A 20,850-nucleotide genomic window follows, 5' to 3' on the forward strand; every position below is an offset into this window, starting at 1 on the left:
AAATATGCCAAAAAGTCAACATAAATGGCTGTATCACATGCAAAGGATGGGCGTTTGATAGAAAAAATCTTTAAAAAACTGAAAAGAAAAACACGACAAAAATTCATTAAAAAAAGAACAGGTGACCCACGGGTCCACCCAGTCCGTATGCGTGGGGTCCGTGTCAACCAATTAGTCAAAAGAAAATTTCCGGGTCATTTTTTACCTGGCCAGTTTGACCCGGATAGGATACTGATTCTAATTTCTGATTCCAGCAATCCAAACACGGCATTAAGGTACACGCCTACATTTAAATTGCTGGAATCAAATGTTGAAATCAGCATCGTATTCTGATTCTGATGTTTGGTTGAAAAAATGAATAAAATGAGGGGGCAGAATTGACACCATGGCATGATTAAAAGGATAAAAAAATGCTGGGATTTGTTTACCACTTCTGATTCCACCGCAACAGGAATGAATTTTTTATTAAAATCTTTTGAGCTAAAATTTTTTATTTAATTTTTTTCGTTATACTTACATGGGAAATGAAATTGCAATCAGAATAGGATGCTGATTCCGATTCCTAATTCTTGCAATCCAAATGCAGCCTAACACTCTTTGATTACCAATCAAGTATTTTTCTTATTATTGATTTTTCCCTAATAGATCAAACAATTGATTCAAATCTCAACACACGTACCAAGAAGGAAATCAAGTTGCTGATTGGAATGCCAAACATGTGATTCGTTATGTTAATATGATGCATTAAATATTTATAATTCCTTCCCTGATTGGAATGCCAAACAGGTGATTAGTTATTTGTTGTTTTGTAGGTTTTAGGATTTGGGCATTACACATTTTTTTCATGAGGACGAGTAACTATGGTGCAAGTGAATGTATGTTGTTTACCATTCAAAAAAAAAGGTGAATGTTTATTGTTCTACTGTGATTCTAAGACAGATCTTCATGCCTGAAGATGGGTTTTCCATTGGCAAAATTTAAAGCAGTTAGTCTTCTTGATCTCCATGTCTGAAGATGGGTTTTCCATTGGCAAAATTTAAAGCAAATAGTCTTTTCCTAGACTTTAGGGGTATTTCAAACGATATTGCACCTCTCAAGAAGGAAAAAGAAAAGTTGAGAAATAAAAGAGAGGAATCTGCAACCCATTTGAAGATAATAATAGTTCAGTGCATGTTTCCAGCATGAAAACGTCTTTTGTTTGGGGGGTTTTCTCACTGATCATCAACTACTCTCGACATTCTCTTTGACTAAACCTGAGCTATCGAGTAAGAAACGCTGTAACGAGCCTTCATGTTTAGCCTGGTTGTCAAAGGCTGAAACGTTAGCCTGTACTACATTTCCATGGCTGTAAGTAGAAACATCGTGTTTCTCATCTACCTGGTTGATAGATTTGATAGCATCTAAAACATTCAAGCGTGCACCTAAAACATCAAATCCTACGAGTGATCAGCAAAAGTCTGCAACTTTAATGTACACCGGTTAATTGCAGCTTCCAAATCAAGTAAAGAAATGGGATTCCCCAGCAAACTTCTGTTTTCTGCTCTATGAACTCCAATATAAGGGAGAGATTTGATAGACTCAAGCAGACAATCCTCCCCATATAAGGAGTTGAGCTAGCAATTGCGCTTTTGATGTCGGAGCAGATTATCAGTATTTGTTTCCCCAGAATGGTTCGGCAATGCTTCCACATCTTGTCGAACGAGTGGCCGCCCGAGGCGTCCTATCTACAAAATTACGCCAGAAATAAGTCGAGTTTCCCAGGTTTTATCACGGAATAGGAGATAGAATAAGAGTACTTACATGAGAGATGAGGAACGGACGAGCTGCAAACCCAGAAAGCAAGCCAACGAGCAAACATAGGACTCCTATCACAGAGATCAAGGGCACCCCTAGCTCTGAAAAATAAATAAATATGACAATGAAATGTATTCATGAGTAAAATTCAAAAGAGATGAGATTAATAAGATGGGTTTTGGATTTTACATTATCATGTTGTGCTCTAGCATTGTTTGTGACGATCTATTGAATTGTTTGTGTGATTATTCAATTCTTTAAGGTTTACTTTTGGTGGATTCCTAGTAGTTTACTAACATCAATCTGTCAGAATGTTGTACATTTTGCCTTCTCATATCTTGGCATTTACCCGTATTTAGATTACAAACACATTATGATGAAATAATTATATAAGTTGGAAATACGGGTGTGCTATAGCCTCAAGATCTTATCAATACAACCCATGGCTCACTAGCTAGCATCATCAAAATGCTAGGATCTTCACATAGGCATTGCAAAATGAAGAATTGTGATTGGAGGAACCTTTTACGGATATATTTTTTTCTGAATGATAAATAACGGATATTAATTAAACTAAAGAAAATGATTACAAAATTAACATTCTTCTTTCTTTTGTCAATCTCGAAGAATCATTATGGTTTTAGAAACAGCCCTCCTTGATATGTGCTTTAAAGGGATTTCATTGCTCAAACAATGAGCTAAATGGATAATTGAGGATACTTCACTATCGTTGTTAGGCTGAGGACATTTGGAAGGAGCTAAGTTGCAGGTGGTTAAAACTCAATTTAACAGCAACATCTAGGGCATTTCGAAAAAAGACGAGTGTGGGTTATTGAGGAGTCATTAGATATCTTTTTGACTTTTTTGTACTTTTTCCTTACCTAATAAAATTGCCTAGCAATTGATTAAAAGGAGCGTGTTCTATGAATGATTAAGTCAATGCCATTAATGAATAAAGAAATAGCAAAAATCATGAGCTATGCAACTCGTCAATAAATACCATTTTTCAGAAAAATATACGTGCAAGCAGTAGTTAATTGTTGATAGAAACTTTTTGTCAAAACCATTCAAGAAGCAGGGGGTTGCTTACCTAATCGCGATTCATGTGCACAATCCTCTGGTTTCAGATTCATTTGGCGGACCAATCTATTACCTCGATCAGAAATTAACAAGGCACATATTTTAGGAACAAACACCAGATCAAAATCATCTGCGAAAGATGCATTCTGAGCAGGCCCATCAGTACGCCCTGGCTTCTTGGAAAAACCTCCAGCAATTGTGGTCACACCTAGATGCCATCAATGAACAAGAAGAATGTACTTAAACCACATTCGAACGAAACAAAGCAGTATAATCCATATATCCTTGTTTTAATAACAAATCTCCTCTCTATATATTGCACACTTTTCTCATTACATGTTATAGACTGTTACACCACCCAAAAGCATTCTACAGCCAATTAGAGAAGTGCTTAACAAAGTATGCAGTGAGGAATGTCGTTACCAAAACAAAGGAGTAAAAAATAATGGTAATCATACTGAAAGTTCAGATTCATCAGTGCAGAAATTGATGTTTCAAATTCATTCCTCCCTGAGAAAATTTCAACAAAAATCACTTTCAGGAAGTTTAATTGATACAGGGAAAAGAAAGAGCAATGATATTGGGAGACTTGTCTAAATGAAAAGACAACAGAAGCCCTTTGATTTCTGAACTAATGATTGTGGTCACAAAAAAAAAGAAAAGAAAGGTGACTCGAGGGTGACTCGAGGCAACATACATGTCGTGTGTCCATAATCGATACCATTGAACTGGTGGGCAATCGTAAGTCAGGACTTATTGAAAGTGGCCCCACCATAATTCAATGATCTTAGAACCTTGATCAAATAAGGCATCTATATGAGGAACACGAGTCCGTAATGGGTGGACTCTAGGGTTTCCCTTCAAGTAATTATATGGGATCAGTCCCTTTTCTCGCACATAATGTTGTTATTCTCTCCTCATTGGAATACACATAAGGAAGAGAGAGAGAGAGAGAGAGAGAGAGAGAGAGAGAGAGAGAGAGAGAGAGAGAGAGAGAGAGAGAGAGCAGAAGACTGCCCCAGCTCATTCTTCGTTTTGCATAGTATCGGAATCAGCTCAAGATCGATAAATCATCTTCATTAAAGAATCAAAAGCCATGGACGGAGGTATGTATGCCCAATCTCTTGTCGTGTTTAATTTCTTGAATAATATGCTTATGGTTTCAATCACACAATCTTAGTTTTACAATACATGCTATGCAGGACCCATGGTTGATCATTAAGATAGTATCTCAAGAATGATCATTCAGTGAACTCATACATTTAAGCTCCCAATTCTTAGTCTCTAATTTTCCTCATAAAAAATAGAATGACCATTCAGTGAACTCATAAATATAAGCTCTCAATTCTCAACTCTCTGTTCTACTACCTGATAAAAAATTAAAGGTACTATATTCCATGGAATGTTAAAAAAGAAAATGAAATTATTTGCATAACAAAAAACAATATACCCAACAGAGACGTTAAAAAACCCTAACTTTCATCCATGACAAAAGAAGAAGAGGACCAAGAAAGAGATATACCTGAACTACTGATCTTCCGAATGGCATGGTTATTCCTGTCGGCAACATAAAGCGTCCCCTTCGAATCAAGGGCAAAGCTCCGTGGATGATGGAACATGGCAGTCAACGGACCTCCGTCGGAAAAACCGGTGCCATTGCCGGAAAATAGACTGATCCCGCTATCTGTGACGATCGGGCAGTAAAAACCCTAAACAAAAGAGAAAGGAAAGGTAGTAAAGGAAAAAGCTGTTTATTTTTTCTATTTTCTTACATACCATGAGAGATGGGAAAGGAGACAGTGTAAAAGGCGCTGTTAACAGAGTCAAGGAGATGAAGGTCTTGGGTTCGAGCTCGAGGAAGAACAGAAAAGGGGTGTATAGGGATCTGTAGCTTGTCTCCGTCGAGTACGGTCGTCACCGTATATCCGTGCTCTAATACGAGCTCCGAATAAGCTGAATTTTTCAAGAAGAAAATGATGTTGGAAAATTGATAAAAATTCAGGCAATTTACTGAAATATGAGAAATAATTCCTCTTTGTTTTTGTTCTTTTTCTACTTACCTGGTTTTGGGTAGAAGTCGGCAAGGAGGAGGAGAACGACGAGAACGGAGCAGAGAAACTCCATACTGACTGAAGTTCACTATTGAAGTTTGGTAAAGTTCTCTTCTTCTTTTATTAACGGAGGACACGAAAAGGGGTCCACAGTCCAGATTCCAGACTTGGTCACGAAGTTTTGATTGTAGTTTGGGAGGGTGCTATTGATATGGACACCCTTTCCTTTTTTTCTTCGAACAATTACCGATGGGGGACAAAAATTAAGCAACAGGACCCATCCTTTTCAGAAATTATCAATGAAGGACAAAATAGGTCTTCTCATTAAAAGCTGGACGAAAATGCCCTTTTCTTAAGCAACACGTTTTGCTTTTCCACTTTTCCCTCTTCTCTCTTCTTACCCTCTTTTTTTTTTTACTTTTTCATTTTCAACTTTGTTTTTTTAAACATACCAGTCATCTTCATCATTTAGCCACCATTGGAGGCGGCAAAGCTCGAAAACTTGAAATGTGAGTTCATTCCCATCTATCTCTCTATATGTAGGTTTTGTTTTTCATTTGTTTTAGGGTTTTGCATTTCTCATTCTCCCTTTCAATGGAGGATGAGGAAGATGAATCGTAGGGTAGAAAGAAAAAACGGTGAAAATGAATGAGTGAAAAAAACAGGAAGTAAAAACGTGTTCATAAGGGACTTGATAAGCTCATTCGGAATTTGGTAACCCCATTTTGATACTGGATAACCCCAACCCTAGAGACTTGAAAACCCCCTTCCAAAACTCAAGTACCCTCGGCCAATTTTAAGGGACTTGATAAGCCCATTTGTAAATTTGTAACCCCATTTTTTATACTAGATAACCCCAATCCCAGAGACTTGAAAACCCCCTTCCAAAACTCCAGTACCCTTGGCCAATTTTCAGGGAATTGATCACCCCATTTGGAAATTGGTAACCCCATTTTTTAGACTAGATAACCCCAATCTTAGAGACTTGAAAATCCCCTTCCAAAACTCCAGTACCCTTAGCCAATTTTCAAGCAGCCCATTTGAAAATTGGTAACCCTACTTTTGAGAGTTATTAAGCCCCTTCCAGAGAGTTGATAAACCCCTTATGCTACAAAACCCCCTTCCTATAGCAACTCTTCTAATGACATTACAATTCTGCTCGTGACAGAAATAACAAAAGAAACGGATGTTGTTTTCATTAAATGTGTTATGTGCTTCATGTATTACATACATCCCAATTTGTGTATTACAAAAGAAAATTTAAGTAAATCAAAAGATGTGTAGCCATCCATTCATGAATTATATCAACTTTTTCTTATACAACCACTTGTCTTCCAAAAAAAGTGAGTGAAGCCATTCATGCATTATCTCCATAACACACCCTAAAATACAAACCGCTTAAACCAAGACAAATCAGAAACAGATGAATGAAAAATAGTGCAAAACCCTAAAAAAAAAAAAAGAATAAAAACAAAACCTAGATACAAAGAGATAGATGGTAAGAACTTAACATTCAAGTTTTCAAGATTTGCCAGCAACAATGGTGGCTGAACAAGGAGGAAGATGACTAGTAGGGTAAAAAATAAAAAAGATGATAATGGAAAAGTAAAAGAAGAGACAAGAAGGAAAAAACAAGATCAAAACGTGTTGTAAATGTCAAAGGGCATTTTCGTCAAGCTTTTACTGACAATACCTCTTTTGTCCCTCATTGATAATTTTTGAAAAGCATGGGTCTGTTGATAATTTCGCCTAATGTTTGTCCCCCATTGGTAGTTGCTCATTTTTTCTTCATCCATAGGGAGTTTGCCATAGACCATCGCAGAAAGGCATTTCGTGTCCAGCTATTGCATGTGAGACAAGCCACACCGGCTCACTTTTCGGCATATTTTGTCTTATTCGTTTCATTCATTGGAGTGGCTGCTCTCGCATGCAACACCCATCCGCAAAATGCCTTTCTATCGATGGTCCCTAGCAACTCCCGTGTAAAATTAGTTCCTTCTCTTTGGCTGCGTTTGGATTGATAGAATCAGGTAACATCCTATTCTGCACTGTTCCTATGTTTAAAAAAAAAATAAAAATAAAATTTAACGGAATCAGCTCGCAAAATTGACACCAGGTTGGAATCAATTGGATGAAAATCATGGAATCTTTTTCCTGCCCTGAGAGGTTGTATTCTGATTCCACCATGGTTTGAATGAAATTTGAATATTTTTTTTCGAATTAAATTTTTTATTTTTAATTTATTTTCTCCATTTATAGGATAATCGGATAGGATGTTGATTCCAATTCATGATTCCAGCAATCCAAACACAGCATTAGGGTACATTATTACATTTGGATTGCCGGAATCAAATGTTGGAATCATCATCCTATTCTAATTCTGGTGTTTGGTTTTCGGTTAAAAATGGAACAAAATAAAGGGGCAAAATTAACACCATGGCGTAATTAAAAGGATAAAAAAAATGCTGGGATTTATTTACCACTTCTGATTCCACCCCGATGACAATTTTTTTGAACTAAAAATTTTAATTTGATTTTTTTATTATACTTACATGAGAATTGAAATAGCAATCAGAACAGGACGCTGACTCCGATTCCTAATTCCAGCAATACAAATGCAGCCTAACCGTCTTTGATTTCCAATCAAATATTTTATTATTATTATTGATTTTTCCTTAATAGCTCAGACAATAGATTCAAATCTCAACACATGTTGAAAGAAGGAAATCAAGTTGCCGATTGGATTGCTAACAGGTGATTTGTTATGTGAACAGGAAGCATTTAATATATACAATTCATTCCGTGTTCTATATAATTTTGATCAATATTCTCTCTACTTATTAGAGCCGACCCCAACTAGTTTGGGACAAAGGCTTAGTTGAGTTGAGTTGAGTATGTCTTTCTGCTTATTAGAGTCTGTCCTGTGTGGTTATCACACGTTTGGGATGATCTAATTCCTACCTCAAAGCAATATTTATGTTTTTAGGTATGGCATATGTGAGTCCCTAAAAATCATTTTCACGAAATATTGGAATTTACGGGTTTGGACTTTGGACCCAATGGAATGTAGATGGTCGATGGGGCCCAACCATTGCTCTCGTGGAAACTCGCGTATTACTGTATCTAAAGGGTAGTTATATATTCGGCCCCTTTTCTTAATCAGGACAGCCCTAAAGTGTATTTTTGACTACTCTTTTACACTATGCCTCTAGAGGGCGATGTCCCAGGTAAAACAAATGCACACATTTGCACGCACGGTCTCCCTCTTCTCTCACGCTCTTCCCAATCGGGGGATTAGAAAAAAGAAACAAGAATAAATCATCAGATTCTTGCTGAGATCCAAACCCCCTTGTGTTTCCCACTCTCTTCTTTCACAGATCCCTCTCAATTCTTCCCTCCAGATCTCGAGCTTCACTTTCTCAATTTCTCCTCGCATCTCGATCTTCAATTTCCACGCGATCGGGTCTTTCATTCCTCTCGTCTTCGGATCTGAACGATTTGTCGACGATTAACCACGGATTTAACTATGAATCCCTTCTCATCCGGAACTCGATTGAGGTAAGTTTTGATTTCATTTTTATTTTGTTAGATCGATCGTGCAGGGATGTCTGTTTTGCTTCTGATTACTCCCTTTTCTATTATTTTCACCGGTATAGATTTTGATGAATTTAGAATCCCTATCTGACAAATTAAGGAGACTGATTATCTGGTGCATCCGAATTCTCTTAAAAATAAAATGAATTATGTTGAAAACACGTAGCTACTATACGAATTGAAGGATCAAATCATCTTAGACAAAAAACAAATGCTCCCTGTATACCTAATGACGTTATGTAGTGGGCAAAAGTAAGAATAATAGAGAAAACCACTTCTTCTTATTATGTGATGGTCCAAACATACATGATTAGGTTGGTGATCTCACTTGCACTCAATAACATGCTTCCCTGCAAGTCCTCCCTCTTATCGATTTCTTTATGGTTTTGATAAGATTCGACCCATTTCTGCTTAAAACATCCAGATTATGATCATATTCATTTACTATATAATCCTTGATTGGAACCGGCATCATCATTCCTTTCCAATATTCTCCATTCGAAAGGGCTATTAGTGATTTCTAGGAGGCAATAAGGGGTCTCGTGACCTAGGTTTTAAATTGCAGTTGTGCTGGTTGGATCCTTTGGTGATTAAGGATCTTTGGAGGACTTGCCCAACGTTGTTGCGCACCTGAAAATCTCTTGGTGGTATACAATGATGGTGGTGCAGATTGTGGTATACTAATTCGACCTTTTCCATGCTCATTGTAGAGGTCCCCACTCCCCATCATCAAAATCTCAATGGGGAAGTGATCATCTTTCTTTTCCAGAGTAGACTCACCGAACCTTCCCCTTGTTTAGGGCTTCAAAGTTTCCTCTCTCTGTTTTGATGAATCATGTCGTATTTCTCCTTTGTGTGGACCTTTGAGCGTTGTGGTCATAAGGCCAATGCTACGTCTTTGTCATAATCCATATATCTGCGTCTTAGGTCTTTCCTATATAATTTCCACTGGCAGAGATAATAAATCAACAATTCATTTTTTCTTCTAGTGGAGACAATGAGTACTTTTATCCTGCTCTCATTTGCAGCTCTTCTTGATGAGTATACATACATTGGCTGCATTTGTAGCTCGTGTATCCCAAATCTTTTATTTCACCTATGGGTCAGTCAGGCAAGTCTTATTGAAATCCCGACTTAACAAGAAGGTATCCATTACCATTGTTTTATGGAGGAATCAATTGCTCCATTTTGTTTCGGTGACCATCTCGTTTTCTCCCTGATTGGAGTATTTCGGTGTTCCACCTGTTTCGGTATTTCGTTATGGAAAAGATGCTACAAATTTTGGAAAAAAAATTAAAGTACAGAAAAAATTAAAGACGAAAAATATTTAGAAAAGTATATGAAAATGTTACATCAACCAAATTTAACAAATAGATACACATTTTATTCCTTAAAACAACTGCTAAATCTATGTAACCATGAAATTAGTTCTTGATGAGCCTAATTTATATCATAATTAATTTCAGTCACATTCATAATTATAAATTATGAAATAGTTATGGAACTTGAAGATGCATAACCAAATGACAACTATAAATATTACAAGATATAAGTTCAAGTCTGAAATTGTTTATAAATGTTCTCAAATCTGAAGTATCTTTGAAGTTTCATTCTCCCAGTCCTCCTCCTTTGGTCACTCTGCGCATCTTCTTCACCCCCCCGGCAGCTCGAACAAGACCACCATTATCGATCTCTTAATCTCCCTCATCTGCAGCTGCAACACTAGGTTGTTCCAGAAATTGGCAACCTAACCTATCCATGGTGAGAACGACATCTTGCTCTGCTAGCTAGTCCTGCATAACGTCAATACACTTTGGGCTGGTGGTTTTGGTAGTGTTTGATTTCCTCTTCTTCATATCACTACTACAATATAACAAAAATTCCAATTAGTCGAGGCTGTCGAGCCATTAGACCAATGGACATATATTAAGAGAACTGTACTACAAAAATATACGTTTCTTGAAATTTCAAGTCATATCAGACAAAGACCAAACCATTCAATCTCTGATGCTCCGGCCTATTCCTCTTCTCAAAAATAATGTATTTGAAACTCCTAAGTACTCCAGTTTCTTTTGCTTTCCATTGCACTACAAAATTGACTACGTATCCAGACCGTAAAGGTTGCAGTTCAATATAGTCATTGCCAAATTGTGACCATCATGCAACTGCAATTGTAAACTTGACTCAGTCAGCAATGCCCCATTAAAATTTCAAATCATATGAAAGCGTAAGATAAACAAATAATAATTAACAATACAAATCACTTTATCTAGACTTAGCTTCTGTTGGTTGTGAATTGCCATATCTATACTAAAGTCACATAATGTAGATCGATGCTTCTCAAATTGAGCATTGATCACATTGTACATGTCATTATTGGATACCAATCTAACAATGGTAACCAATAATCCTTTTGTGATCTAGCTATACTGCTATACCAATCTAGCAATGCCCTTCATATTCCATCAAAAGGAATCCACCTCCTGGGGTCCCCTTTGCCTTCAATTTAAAGGACGATCTTCTTTCCATGATTCTTCTATGTAAGTCTATAATCCTTTGACTTATAATGCAAGCAAAGACCATTAAGGCATGGGTGCCATAGGTACTTATAGATTCTTCTTTACTAATGGCAGCTACTGGTCCTAAATCTCTCAACTGAACTTTTGAAAGCATTCAAGTGATATATGCTTACTTTTTAATTCCAGGGATATGATTCGGGCTATACGTGCTTGCAAAACTGCAGCAGAGGAACGTGCTGTTGTAAGAAAAGAGTGTGCTTCTATACGCGCTGCAGTTAGTGACAATGACCAAGACTATAGGCATCGTAATCTGGCAAAACTCATGTTCATTCACATGCTCGGCTACCCTACGCATTTTGGTCAAATGGAATGCCTCAAGTTGATTGCATCTGCTGGCTTTCCTGAAAAGCGAATAGGATACCTTGGCCTCATGTTGCTTCTTGATGAACGACAAGAAGTTCTTATGCTGGTTACAAACTCTTTAAAACAGTATCCAAGTACTTAATAAAATATGCTTACTATTTTTCACTTAATTTGCTATCCATTTTACATGCATTGCTAGACAGTTTTATGTTAACTTTTAAAATTTAAATTATTTTATCCATGAAATATGTTGGGGAACCTTAACATATGTATAGAGATCTCAATCACTCAAATCAGTATATTGTGGGGCTTGCTCTTTGTGCATTAGGAAATATTTGTTCAGCAGAAATGGCACGTGATCTTGCATCAGAAGTCGAAAAACTGCTTCAGAGTAGAGACCCGAACATACGGAAAAAGGTTATTCCTTCCCTGGGTTATATTATTTCCATTGATTTAGGAGATCAAGCCGTCCTGAAACTACTTTTTGTGTCGGATAAGACTGCAATGAAATGCAGTGGTCGTGCCTATAATTTTAGTAGATTATCTGTGTTGAAATGGAGGTCTCTATTTGGGAATCATCGCCCATAGCTTGTTGCATTGGAAGTTTACATTCTTCATTACTTTTCTACATTGTAATGATTTCTCCCTTTACATATAAAATTGTGGTAAATTGCCCATTGATGCTACTTATTAGTTTTGCTAAAGCTAAGGGATTCTTTTGTGGTTGAATTTGAAAATCTATACTACGTTCTGCACATACTCTGATTCTTCTATATTTTTTCGGTGTTGGTGTGGGGGACACAGAGCTCTTTGAGGATCATGTTAACAGATAGTATGCAAAGATATGCTTTTGGCATATGACAGCTGACAACCTAGAGTCTTTAGGTACATGGCATACATCAGTGGCACAAGTGGTCTTACACTATTCAGATATTGATTTTAAGATTTATAATTGATCAGAAAAAAACTTTTAAAAGTTATACAGACACGATTCATAACTGTGGGCTCTATCTTATAAAGTTGCTGTAGGTGTTCGCATGTTAACACAACTATGGACATCAGGCTAGAAGGATTTGGTAGACTATGGTCATGTCTAGGCTACATGCATGATACTTGTAGGTGTTTTCGTTGGTTACTGGATCAGATTGCCTATAATGTTGCTTCGGCTTTTGACGTCATTAAATGTTTGGACTTATTTACAGTTCCTATTTGAGCGCATAGCTAAGATAGCTGAATAGGGAGGAATGAGAGCTTGGTATATAGGAATGCTGGGAGGGGGCCATGAGATCACCTAATCGTTCTCATTGGATTCCAGTATGGAACTTCATCATCCATCACACAAATAGTGCATTATCTTCTGATATGTGGTTTCTTACATTTAATGTTGCTATTGTACATAGTGTATTGTTCTGCCTTTAATTTTTTTTATCAACCAGCATTGTGATATTCTTGTTCTTTAATTAGTTATACAATACAAAAAAATTACCCTGATATTCAAGTATATGGTCAGTGATTTTGTTCTATGTATAACATACTTGCAAGGTCAGTTACTTAGTTGGCATTATCTTGTGACGTGGTCTTGGCTTATATAACATTCCAACTGATAAACACGTAAAAATGCTTGCCATTCAAAAAACAAAACACGTAAAAATGCTTCTATCAAGGCTCAGAAATGCATTCATATCCATACTAGCTTTGGACTTTGTGAGTCTGTCTTGTGGTTTGTCCATTACTTACTATTGCCACAAATGTGTTGACTTGGCCAAATAAAATAGCATATTATTGCATTATGTATTTACATGAATCAGAAATCATATTATTAGATAACTTATCCCTACATAAAATTTCTTAATTGCAATTATGATATTGCAGTATTGGCATGACATGATATATTTTAGGAAAAATTATCAGAAAAACCCTTTACAGTAGTTTCCCAGACAAAATGCCTTTGACTTTCACACAGTAACCAAAATATCTTCAATCCACCTAAAACCTCAAATCTCATTTTTAACACTTGTCCTATACCCATTTTAATATATTAACCAAGTCAATATCTTTTTAATTAATAGCTGTTTAATGGCGCTTTGATAAGACAATTTTACTTGCTTAATCTAAGTTGTTGTGAATGATGTGTAAGCTTGATTGAGGCACGCCATGTATGGGTCATCACTCATCATCATCATGTAAAACTTGCACCTCACAAATGATCCTAACTAACCAATCCACTACTCTCTGTGTGTGTGTGTCAGCTTCATAGGATCTCCCAACCCTTCCATTTGTTGAGGTTAAATAGACGGGTATGAACCTCCATGAATTTGCCCATTTTTAACCTCCAGAAATGGAAGGGTTAGGATGATCCTATGAAGCTGATTTTTTGGGCACACCCTATCTATATGAGGGCCTACCAAATGAATGCTTTGGATCATCCAAACAATGTGGGCCCCCTTTGTTTGTGAGCTCTAGCTCATATAAGCTTATATGAGCTCTAGCTCACAAACACTTTCCCATATATATATATATATATATATATATATATATATAGAGAGAGAGAGAGAGAGAGAGAGAGAGAGAGAGAACGGTTTCTACACACTAGTGTAGATAAGTTATCTACACACTAGCTTAAAATACAGTGGAGGCCCACATTGTTTGGGTGATCCAAGCCATTCATTTGATTGGCCCTCACATAGATAGGGTGTCCACAAAAAATCAGCTCCATAGGATCATCCTAACCCTTCGAACCGTGGAGGCAAAAAATGGACAGATTTGTGAAGGTTTATACACGTCCATTTTACCTCCACAAATCATAGGGTTGGGATGATCCTATGGAGCTGATTTTTTGTGGACACCCTATCTATGTGAGGGCCAATCAAATGAATGGTTTGGATCACCCAAACAATATGCCCTCCACTGTATTTTAAGCTAGTGTGTAGTTAACTTATCTACACTTGTGTGTAGAAACCGTTTTCTCATATACATATATATATGTGTGTGTGTGTGTGTGTGTGTGTGTGTGTGTGTGTGTGTGTGTGTGAGGAAATTGTTTGTGTCCAGCTGCACAGATAGCTTATCTGTGCATGGCTGCCACAAACCATGGGGGGGGGGGCCACATTTTTGGAGGGATCCAAAGCATTCATTTGGGAGGCCCTTCCATGGATAGGGTGTGTACCAAAAATCAGCCCTATAGGATCATCCTAACCCAATCAAAGTTGGAGGGGAAAATGGACAGACACTGTTTTTGCCCATTTTTTCCCTCCACAAATGGCAGGGTTAGGATGATCCTATAGGGCTGATTTTTGGTACACACCCTATCCATGGAAGGGCCTTCCAAATGAATGCTTTAGATCCCTCCAAAAATGTGGCCCCCCATGGTTTGTGGCAGCCATGCACAGATAAGCTATCTGTGTAGCTGCACACAAACCATTTCCTCTCTCTCTCTCTCTCTCTCTTTCTCTTATATATATATATATATATATATATATGAGAGAGAGAGAGAATTTATATAATGGGTTGCCGTGAAAACACGTGAAGTCTAAAAAATTAGGTACGGCCCACTCCATATGATGATCCAAACCGTTCATCTATTTGGGCACAACGTAAATAGGTTGTGGCCCAAAAATCATTTCCATAGGATGATCCTAACCCTCCAATCTGTAGAAGATTCCATAAATGCTTTTTGGGGCACTCCATATTCAGATCAGTTCAGATCGGAGTGTTAGGATCATCCTACGGAAATGATTTTTGGGGCACAACCTATTTACGTTGTGCCCAAACAGATGAACGGTTTGGATCATCATATGGAGTGGGCCGTACCTACTTTTTTAGACTTCACGTGTTTTCACGGCCACCCATCATATAAATTCTCATATATATATATATATATATATGAGGAAGTCTAAATTGAAGGGAGCCCTTGCAAAAAAGAGGTGAAAGGGCTCCCCCATTGGCTGCACATCACCATCATGTTTGACTTTTCAGCCGTTATTAATGCATGATGGTGATGTGTAGCAAATAGGAGAGCCCTTTCACCTCTTTTTTGCAAGGGCTCCCTTCAGTTTAGAATTCCTCTCTCTCTCTCTCTCTCTATATATATATATATATATATATATATATATATATATATATATATATATATATATATATATATATATATATATATATATATATATGGGAAAGGTGTGCGTACTTGGTCGAGTAGATAAGCTTATCTACTCGGTCGGGTTAAAAACAGTGGGGGCCCACATTTTTGGGGTGATCCGAACCATTCATTTGAAAGGCCCTTACCTAGATAGGGTGTCCACAAAAAATCAGCCCCATAGGATCATCTTAACCCATCCAACAGTGGAGGGGAAAATGGGCAGATTTGTGGAGAAACTGTGTTTATCCATTTTTCCCCATTTTTCCCTCCACTGTTGCATAGGTTAGGATGATCCTATGGGGCTGATTTTTTGTGGACACCCTATCTAGGTAAGGGCCTTTCAAATGAATGGTTTGGATCACCCCAAAAATGTGGGCCCCCACTGTTTTTAACCCGACCGAGTAGATAAGCTTATCTACTCGACCGAGTACGCACACCTTTCCCTATATATATATATATATAGAGGAAACTGTTGGTGAGCCAAACTTATGGTGAGCTAGCTTGCCCAATCACATGGGGGCCCACTTTGTTAGGATGATCCAAACCATTCATTTGAAAGTCCCTTACATAGATGGGGGGTGTACCAAAAATCAGCTCCATAGGATCATCCTAACCCCTCCATTTGTGGAGGACAAAAATGGACAGACTCTATGATAAGGCCTTGCAAATGAATGGTTTGGATCACTCCCCAAAATGTGGGACCCATGTGATTGGGCAAGCTAGCTCACCATAAGTTTGGTTAAGCTCACCAACAGTTTCGTCATATATATATAATTTCAACCATCCACATTTGAGCAACAGATTGATGCCTAGGATAAGAGGGTGGGCCTTGGAGCAACGGTAAGGTTGCTCCATTGTGACCTGGTGGTCAGAGGTTCGAGTTACTAAAACAGCCTCTTTGCAATGCATGGGCTGCTTACATCTACCCCTCCCCAGACCCCGCAATGGCGTGAGCCTCGTGTACTAGGCCGCCCTTTTTATTGATGCCTAGGATCATTTTATTGAAGTCATTTTCATAGTCACCCATCTACAATGTGATCTGCTTGATGTTGACCCATTTGGCCTGTCTAGATTAATAAGGCCTACCTAAATGAAGGGTTAGGTCGTCCATTCAGCGTGAAGCTTGTCTTGCAACACCAAAGTAACAGCCTTGATCACTAAATTGAAATGTTTTGCATATGGTGGGAAGTGAGGTTTTTGTGATTCTAAAAATTTAAAATCTAGTAAACACTATTAGAATAAATAATATATCTTCCTAGAACATATTTGATCTTGAAAATCAAGGATAAGTGGGATAATGTCCCCTCTTAGTGATAAATGTTAAGAGAAGAGGTAAAAACTTGTAAAAGCGGTGATTATGTTTTTGGCAAGTTAGATGATAATTTTGGATGTTATTCAATAAGGGGATTTTGTTTTACAAAATTAGATCAAGGGGTCAATAAATCGGTAATTTTCATTATCACTGATTATTTATGTTCTTTCCAACAATCTGTGTCAATGACTGCACATATGAATTTTTATCATCTGATATAACCAATAAAAATGTGACTTAATACTGTATATTATTGTCAAATCATAATCATGTCAACTATCATAAAGATCTGAAGCTATAATACCTTAGAACAGTCTCTTGCAGTCGAGACAATCATATTTTCCATTATTAGTTTATTACATAGGCACATTTGGAAAATGTGTTAACAGTGATAGTTGCTTTCAAGGTAATCTTGATGGCAATTTTAAAATATGTGATGCAATAGTTACCACCTAGTTTGGGATTCATTAGCAGGGTAGATCCTTTCTTTCTTGAAAATTTTCTGAAGGATTCATTGGCCGACCCCAACTAGTTTGGGACAAAGGCTTAGTTGAGTTGAGTTGTAGAATAGTTACCAATAGTTAAATTTCAGAATATGAACAGTTTCAATTTCTTGATAAAACAAAGAAAAATGAACGGAACAATTGTTTCTTTTGGCATGTCAAATCTTATTGGCTGGAGTGGATCGAATCCTCCTTTGCCCTCAGTGGTGACAGGCTTGCTTGCGTGTTCACCAGTCCACATACCTAGGACTTCAGGGTGCGACACAAACTTTAGAACTTTGTTGTCCCAAATTCCCAATCTTGCTGTGTCTGTCAAAGTTGAATTGAAGATTATTTCTGTTCAGCACTCAGGGATGTGGACCTAGTGCTTCGTTTTGGAGTCTTGTTCCTTACAATGGATCTTTGGGGTTGACACTTTTCACACATTCCTTTGTGTTGTCCATCTTATGGAGTTTTAGTTTCTGGTTGATGATAATATTGCGGATTTGCAATCAAAGTTCTAATGAGGATAGTGCATTTTTAAAAAAAAAAGAAGTTCTAATGAGGATAGTGAGATAGTGTAGGAGATGGACTTTGTAATCCCTAAATCTGGCCTTGTGAAGCAAATCAATAAAGACCATTGGGGCTAGAGACTTGAATATATCAAGAAAATGAAGTGGATCTAGAGTGGCAAGACTTTATCCTCCTCCAATTATGAGAAAATGAGCATTCCAGGAAGATGCTAACAGTGGACTTTGGTAAGCCTGTTCTTAAGTTTGACTTTATTCTGCTCCTTTGCCAAACAAGGGGCTATACTGGTCAGGGCTGCATGCAAGTGGTTGGGCTTCTGTATCTCATTTCATCTGTAGTTTTTCTGCTGGGGGGCTTTTACCTATATAGATCTATGAATTTTGAAGTTCCTCCATTTTCCTCTATGAGTAGTGGACATTGCTCTTGCTATTTTTGGACCTTGTGCATTTGCCTTTTACTATTTTCTCTTTTAATAGATACATTTAAATTGATAAAAAAACATTTGGAAATTGAACAGTATGTCAGAACCTGTTAGATGGAAAATGAATTTAATCACCCATAGATTATCACTTAAATAATTTCAATAGGAATCTTGGGATGATTTGTTTCATATTCTTTTATATCATTCTATTCGCATTCCATTTTTTCTTTCATAATTGTAATTGTTGATGCTTTCTTGTCCATTCTAGGCTGCACTATGCTCCACAAGGATTATTAGGAAAGTTCCAGACCTGGCAGAAAATTTTATGAGTCCTGCTGCTGCTTTACTTAAAGAAAAGCATCATGGGGTTTTGATAACTGGAATTCAACTTTGTGTGGAACTATGCAAAGCCAGTGAAGAGTCTCTTGGCTATCTAAGGAAGGTAGATTTCATTTCATGACCCAATCCATATCTTTCCTATAATTTGGTTGCAAATCAACTGTTGATTAGTCAGTTTTGCTATAGAGCACATTGAGTTGTTTGCATACTTTTTGTAGTATTGTTGAGGAAAAACTATCCCCTGAAGTTCTACTCACAAGGAACTGCTTCTTTGCATGAATTTCATTTTGGAATTCATATTCTTTGGGTGTGTACTCCATGCACATACTTAAATGCTCCCCGTAGGCGCTCACCCTAGCACACATACCAACACGGGGTTTCATAGCAATGATGTTCTTATAGTTATTCGATTGATCAATAACATGTTTGATATTTGGTATGGTAACCATGGATTTAAATTTTGGTTTCAAATTTCGGCCAAAATCTGGTAATAAAAAAAGTATTATTTTATTAATTCCCAAATTTTGGCCGAAATTTTTGAATGATACTATATTTTTTAAAAAATCAATTTTTCGTAATTTTGGATTTCGGCCAATATTTAAAACCATGATGGTAACGTAGTGCCTTTTATGAACAAAACACAAGCTAGTCTTGCTGCTTGTCTTGAGCTTTAATTTGCTGAGCAATGTTATGTGTCCATCTTCTAATACTTGACAAACAATTATATTTTACATGATTATAAAAGCACACGGATGGCTTGGTTCGAGTTTTAAAGGATCTCATGGTTAGCCCATATTCTCCCGAGTATGACATTTCCGGGATTACAGACCCATTCCTACAGATCCGAATGCTTAGGCTATTGCACGTGTTGGGTCAAGGAGATGCAGATTCTAGTGATTGTATGAATGACATTCTTGCCCAGGTCAGTTTCAATGTCCTGTTTACTATTTGCTGCTACTACATTTCGTTTAAGTGGATATAAACTGGATGCTTAGGCACATGAAATATAGAACTGCTATTTACCAATTGTGTTTCAAAGTAAGTCTGCTCAATCAATCAACGTGCTTCACGTAATAGAAAAGGCTCACTATGCTATGTTCATTATAATTTCTCTCTTCTTTTTTTTCTTCCAGAGGAAAAGTTCTTATTCTGTTTTGCTGTGTTGGGATTGTGAAAAAGTGATTTTTTGAGCTACATGTAATCGGCAATCCAAAATCATCTTCTTCGCCATTTAGTTAATTGCTTTAACTCGCGTCAGCATTTTACCCTCACATAAAGAAAAACAAAAAATTATTGTGGGGGGTGGCGTGGGGTGGGGGGCAAGGATTAGTGGAATTTTGGTCTAGTGAAAGTTGCTAACAGTCTCTATGCATTCATAGGTTATGTCAGTGGGGAGGGGGAGGTTATAATGACTTGAATGATAAAATCTCCAAGGATTAGTGGAATTTTGCTCTAGTGAAAGTTGCTAACAGTCTCTATGCATTCATAGGTTATGTCAATCTTAGACAAAAATGGCCAGCAAAATATTCAAAATATTCCTTCAACTTTTCAGTACTTCCCTTCAGCATTTTACCCTCACATAAAGAAAAACAAAAAATTATTTGGAGGAGGGGAGGGGGGGTTATAATGACTTGAATGATAAAATCTCCAAGGATTAGTGGAATTTTGGTCTAGTGAAAGTTGCTAACAGTCTATGCATTCATAGGCTATGTCATTCTTAGACAAAAATGCCCAGAAAAATATTCAACATATCCCTTCAACTGTTCAGTACTTCCCTTCAAGTAGGTGATTCTCCTTCAAACTTTTGGTGCTAGGAGTCATGTAGTGTCACCATACGATGTCAGCATACCAGAAGGTAGCATTTTCTCCGGTGGACTGCCCAAAGTATGCGACTCTTTATTATGTATCATATAAATATGCAATACGAAGCCATTTTGTACAATTTGTTTTAGAATGTGTACTATGTATCATCTTTTCATATAAATAATTTATTGATAAAAGAAAACTCAAGTTCCAAATAGAGAAGAAGTTAATTACAATGATGGATGGAGGTCTCGATGGTTAACACAGGTATGGAAACTAATTCCCTTGCCAAAGACCACCATTTTGTTTGCTTCAAAGAATATGATGTGAAGAATTTTTTTTTGAAAACATTAGTTCGAAAACTTTTCCAAGGCAAGCTGTATCTTCTCGGGTGAGTCAATGATTGATATAATGAATTTTAGGTTC

General features: G+C 37.2%; 2 protein-coding genes across 2 annotated transcripts in view; one reads left to right on the forward strand and one right to left on the reverse strand.

Moving 5' to 3' along the window:
* Nucleotides 1-1,113: 1,113 nt before the first annotated feature.
* Nucleotides 1,114-5,091, reverse strand: LOC143879329 (uncharacterized). Its single transcript, XM_077381674.1, has 6 exons — nucleotides 4,935-5,091; nucleotides 4,651-4,827; nucleotides 4,397-4,558; nucleotides 2,885-3,082; nucleotides 1,801-1,895; nucleotides 1,114-1,724 (listed from the first exon to the last, which is right to left on the reverse strand). Exons 1-6 carry the CDS (start codon nucleotides 4,996-4,998, stop codon nucleotides 1,614-1,616), a joined length of 807 nt encoding a protein of 268 aa, XP_077237789.1. The 5' UTR covers nucleotides 4,999-5,091; the 3' UTR covers nucleotides 1,114-1,613.
* Nucleotides 5,092-8,141: 3,050 nt separating this feature from the next.
* Nucleotides 8,142-20,850, forward strand: part of LOC143879331 (AP-1 complex subunit gamma-2-like) — a 40,537-nt gene continuing 27,828 nt past the window's right edge. The window contains exons 1-5 of the mRNA XM_077381675.1: nucleotides 8,142-8,483; nucleotides 11,225-11,527; nucleotides 11,677-11,818; nucleotides 18,551-18,724; nucleotides 19,367-19,543. Of these exons, the coding sequence (XP_077237790.1) occupies nucleotides 8,452-8,483; nucleotides 11,225-11,527; nucleotides 11,677-11,818; nucleotides 18,551-18,724; nucleotides 19,367-19,543 (828 nt within the window). The 5' untranslated portion in view covers nucleotides 8,142-8,451. The remainder of the gene's footprint in view (nucleotides 8,484-11,224; nucleotides 11,528-11,676; nucleotides 11,819-18,550; nucleotides 18,725-19,366; nucleotides 19,544-20,850) is intronic.

The sequence above is a fragment of the Tasmannia lanceolata genome, unplaced genomic scaffold (assembly GCF_043159265.1).
Source record: "Tasmannia lanceolata isolate RefF3 unplaced genomic scaffold, GAP_Taslan_0.1 ptg000006l, whole genome shotgun sequence".
NCBI classification, from domain to species: Eukaryota; Viridiplantae; Streptophyta; class Magnoliopsida; order Canellales; family Winteraceae; genus Tasmannia; species Tasmannia lanceolata.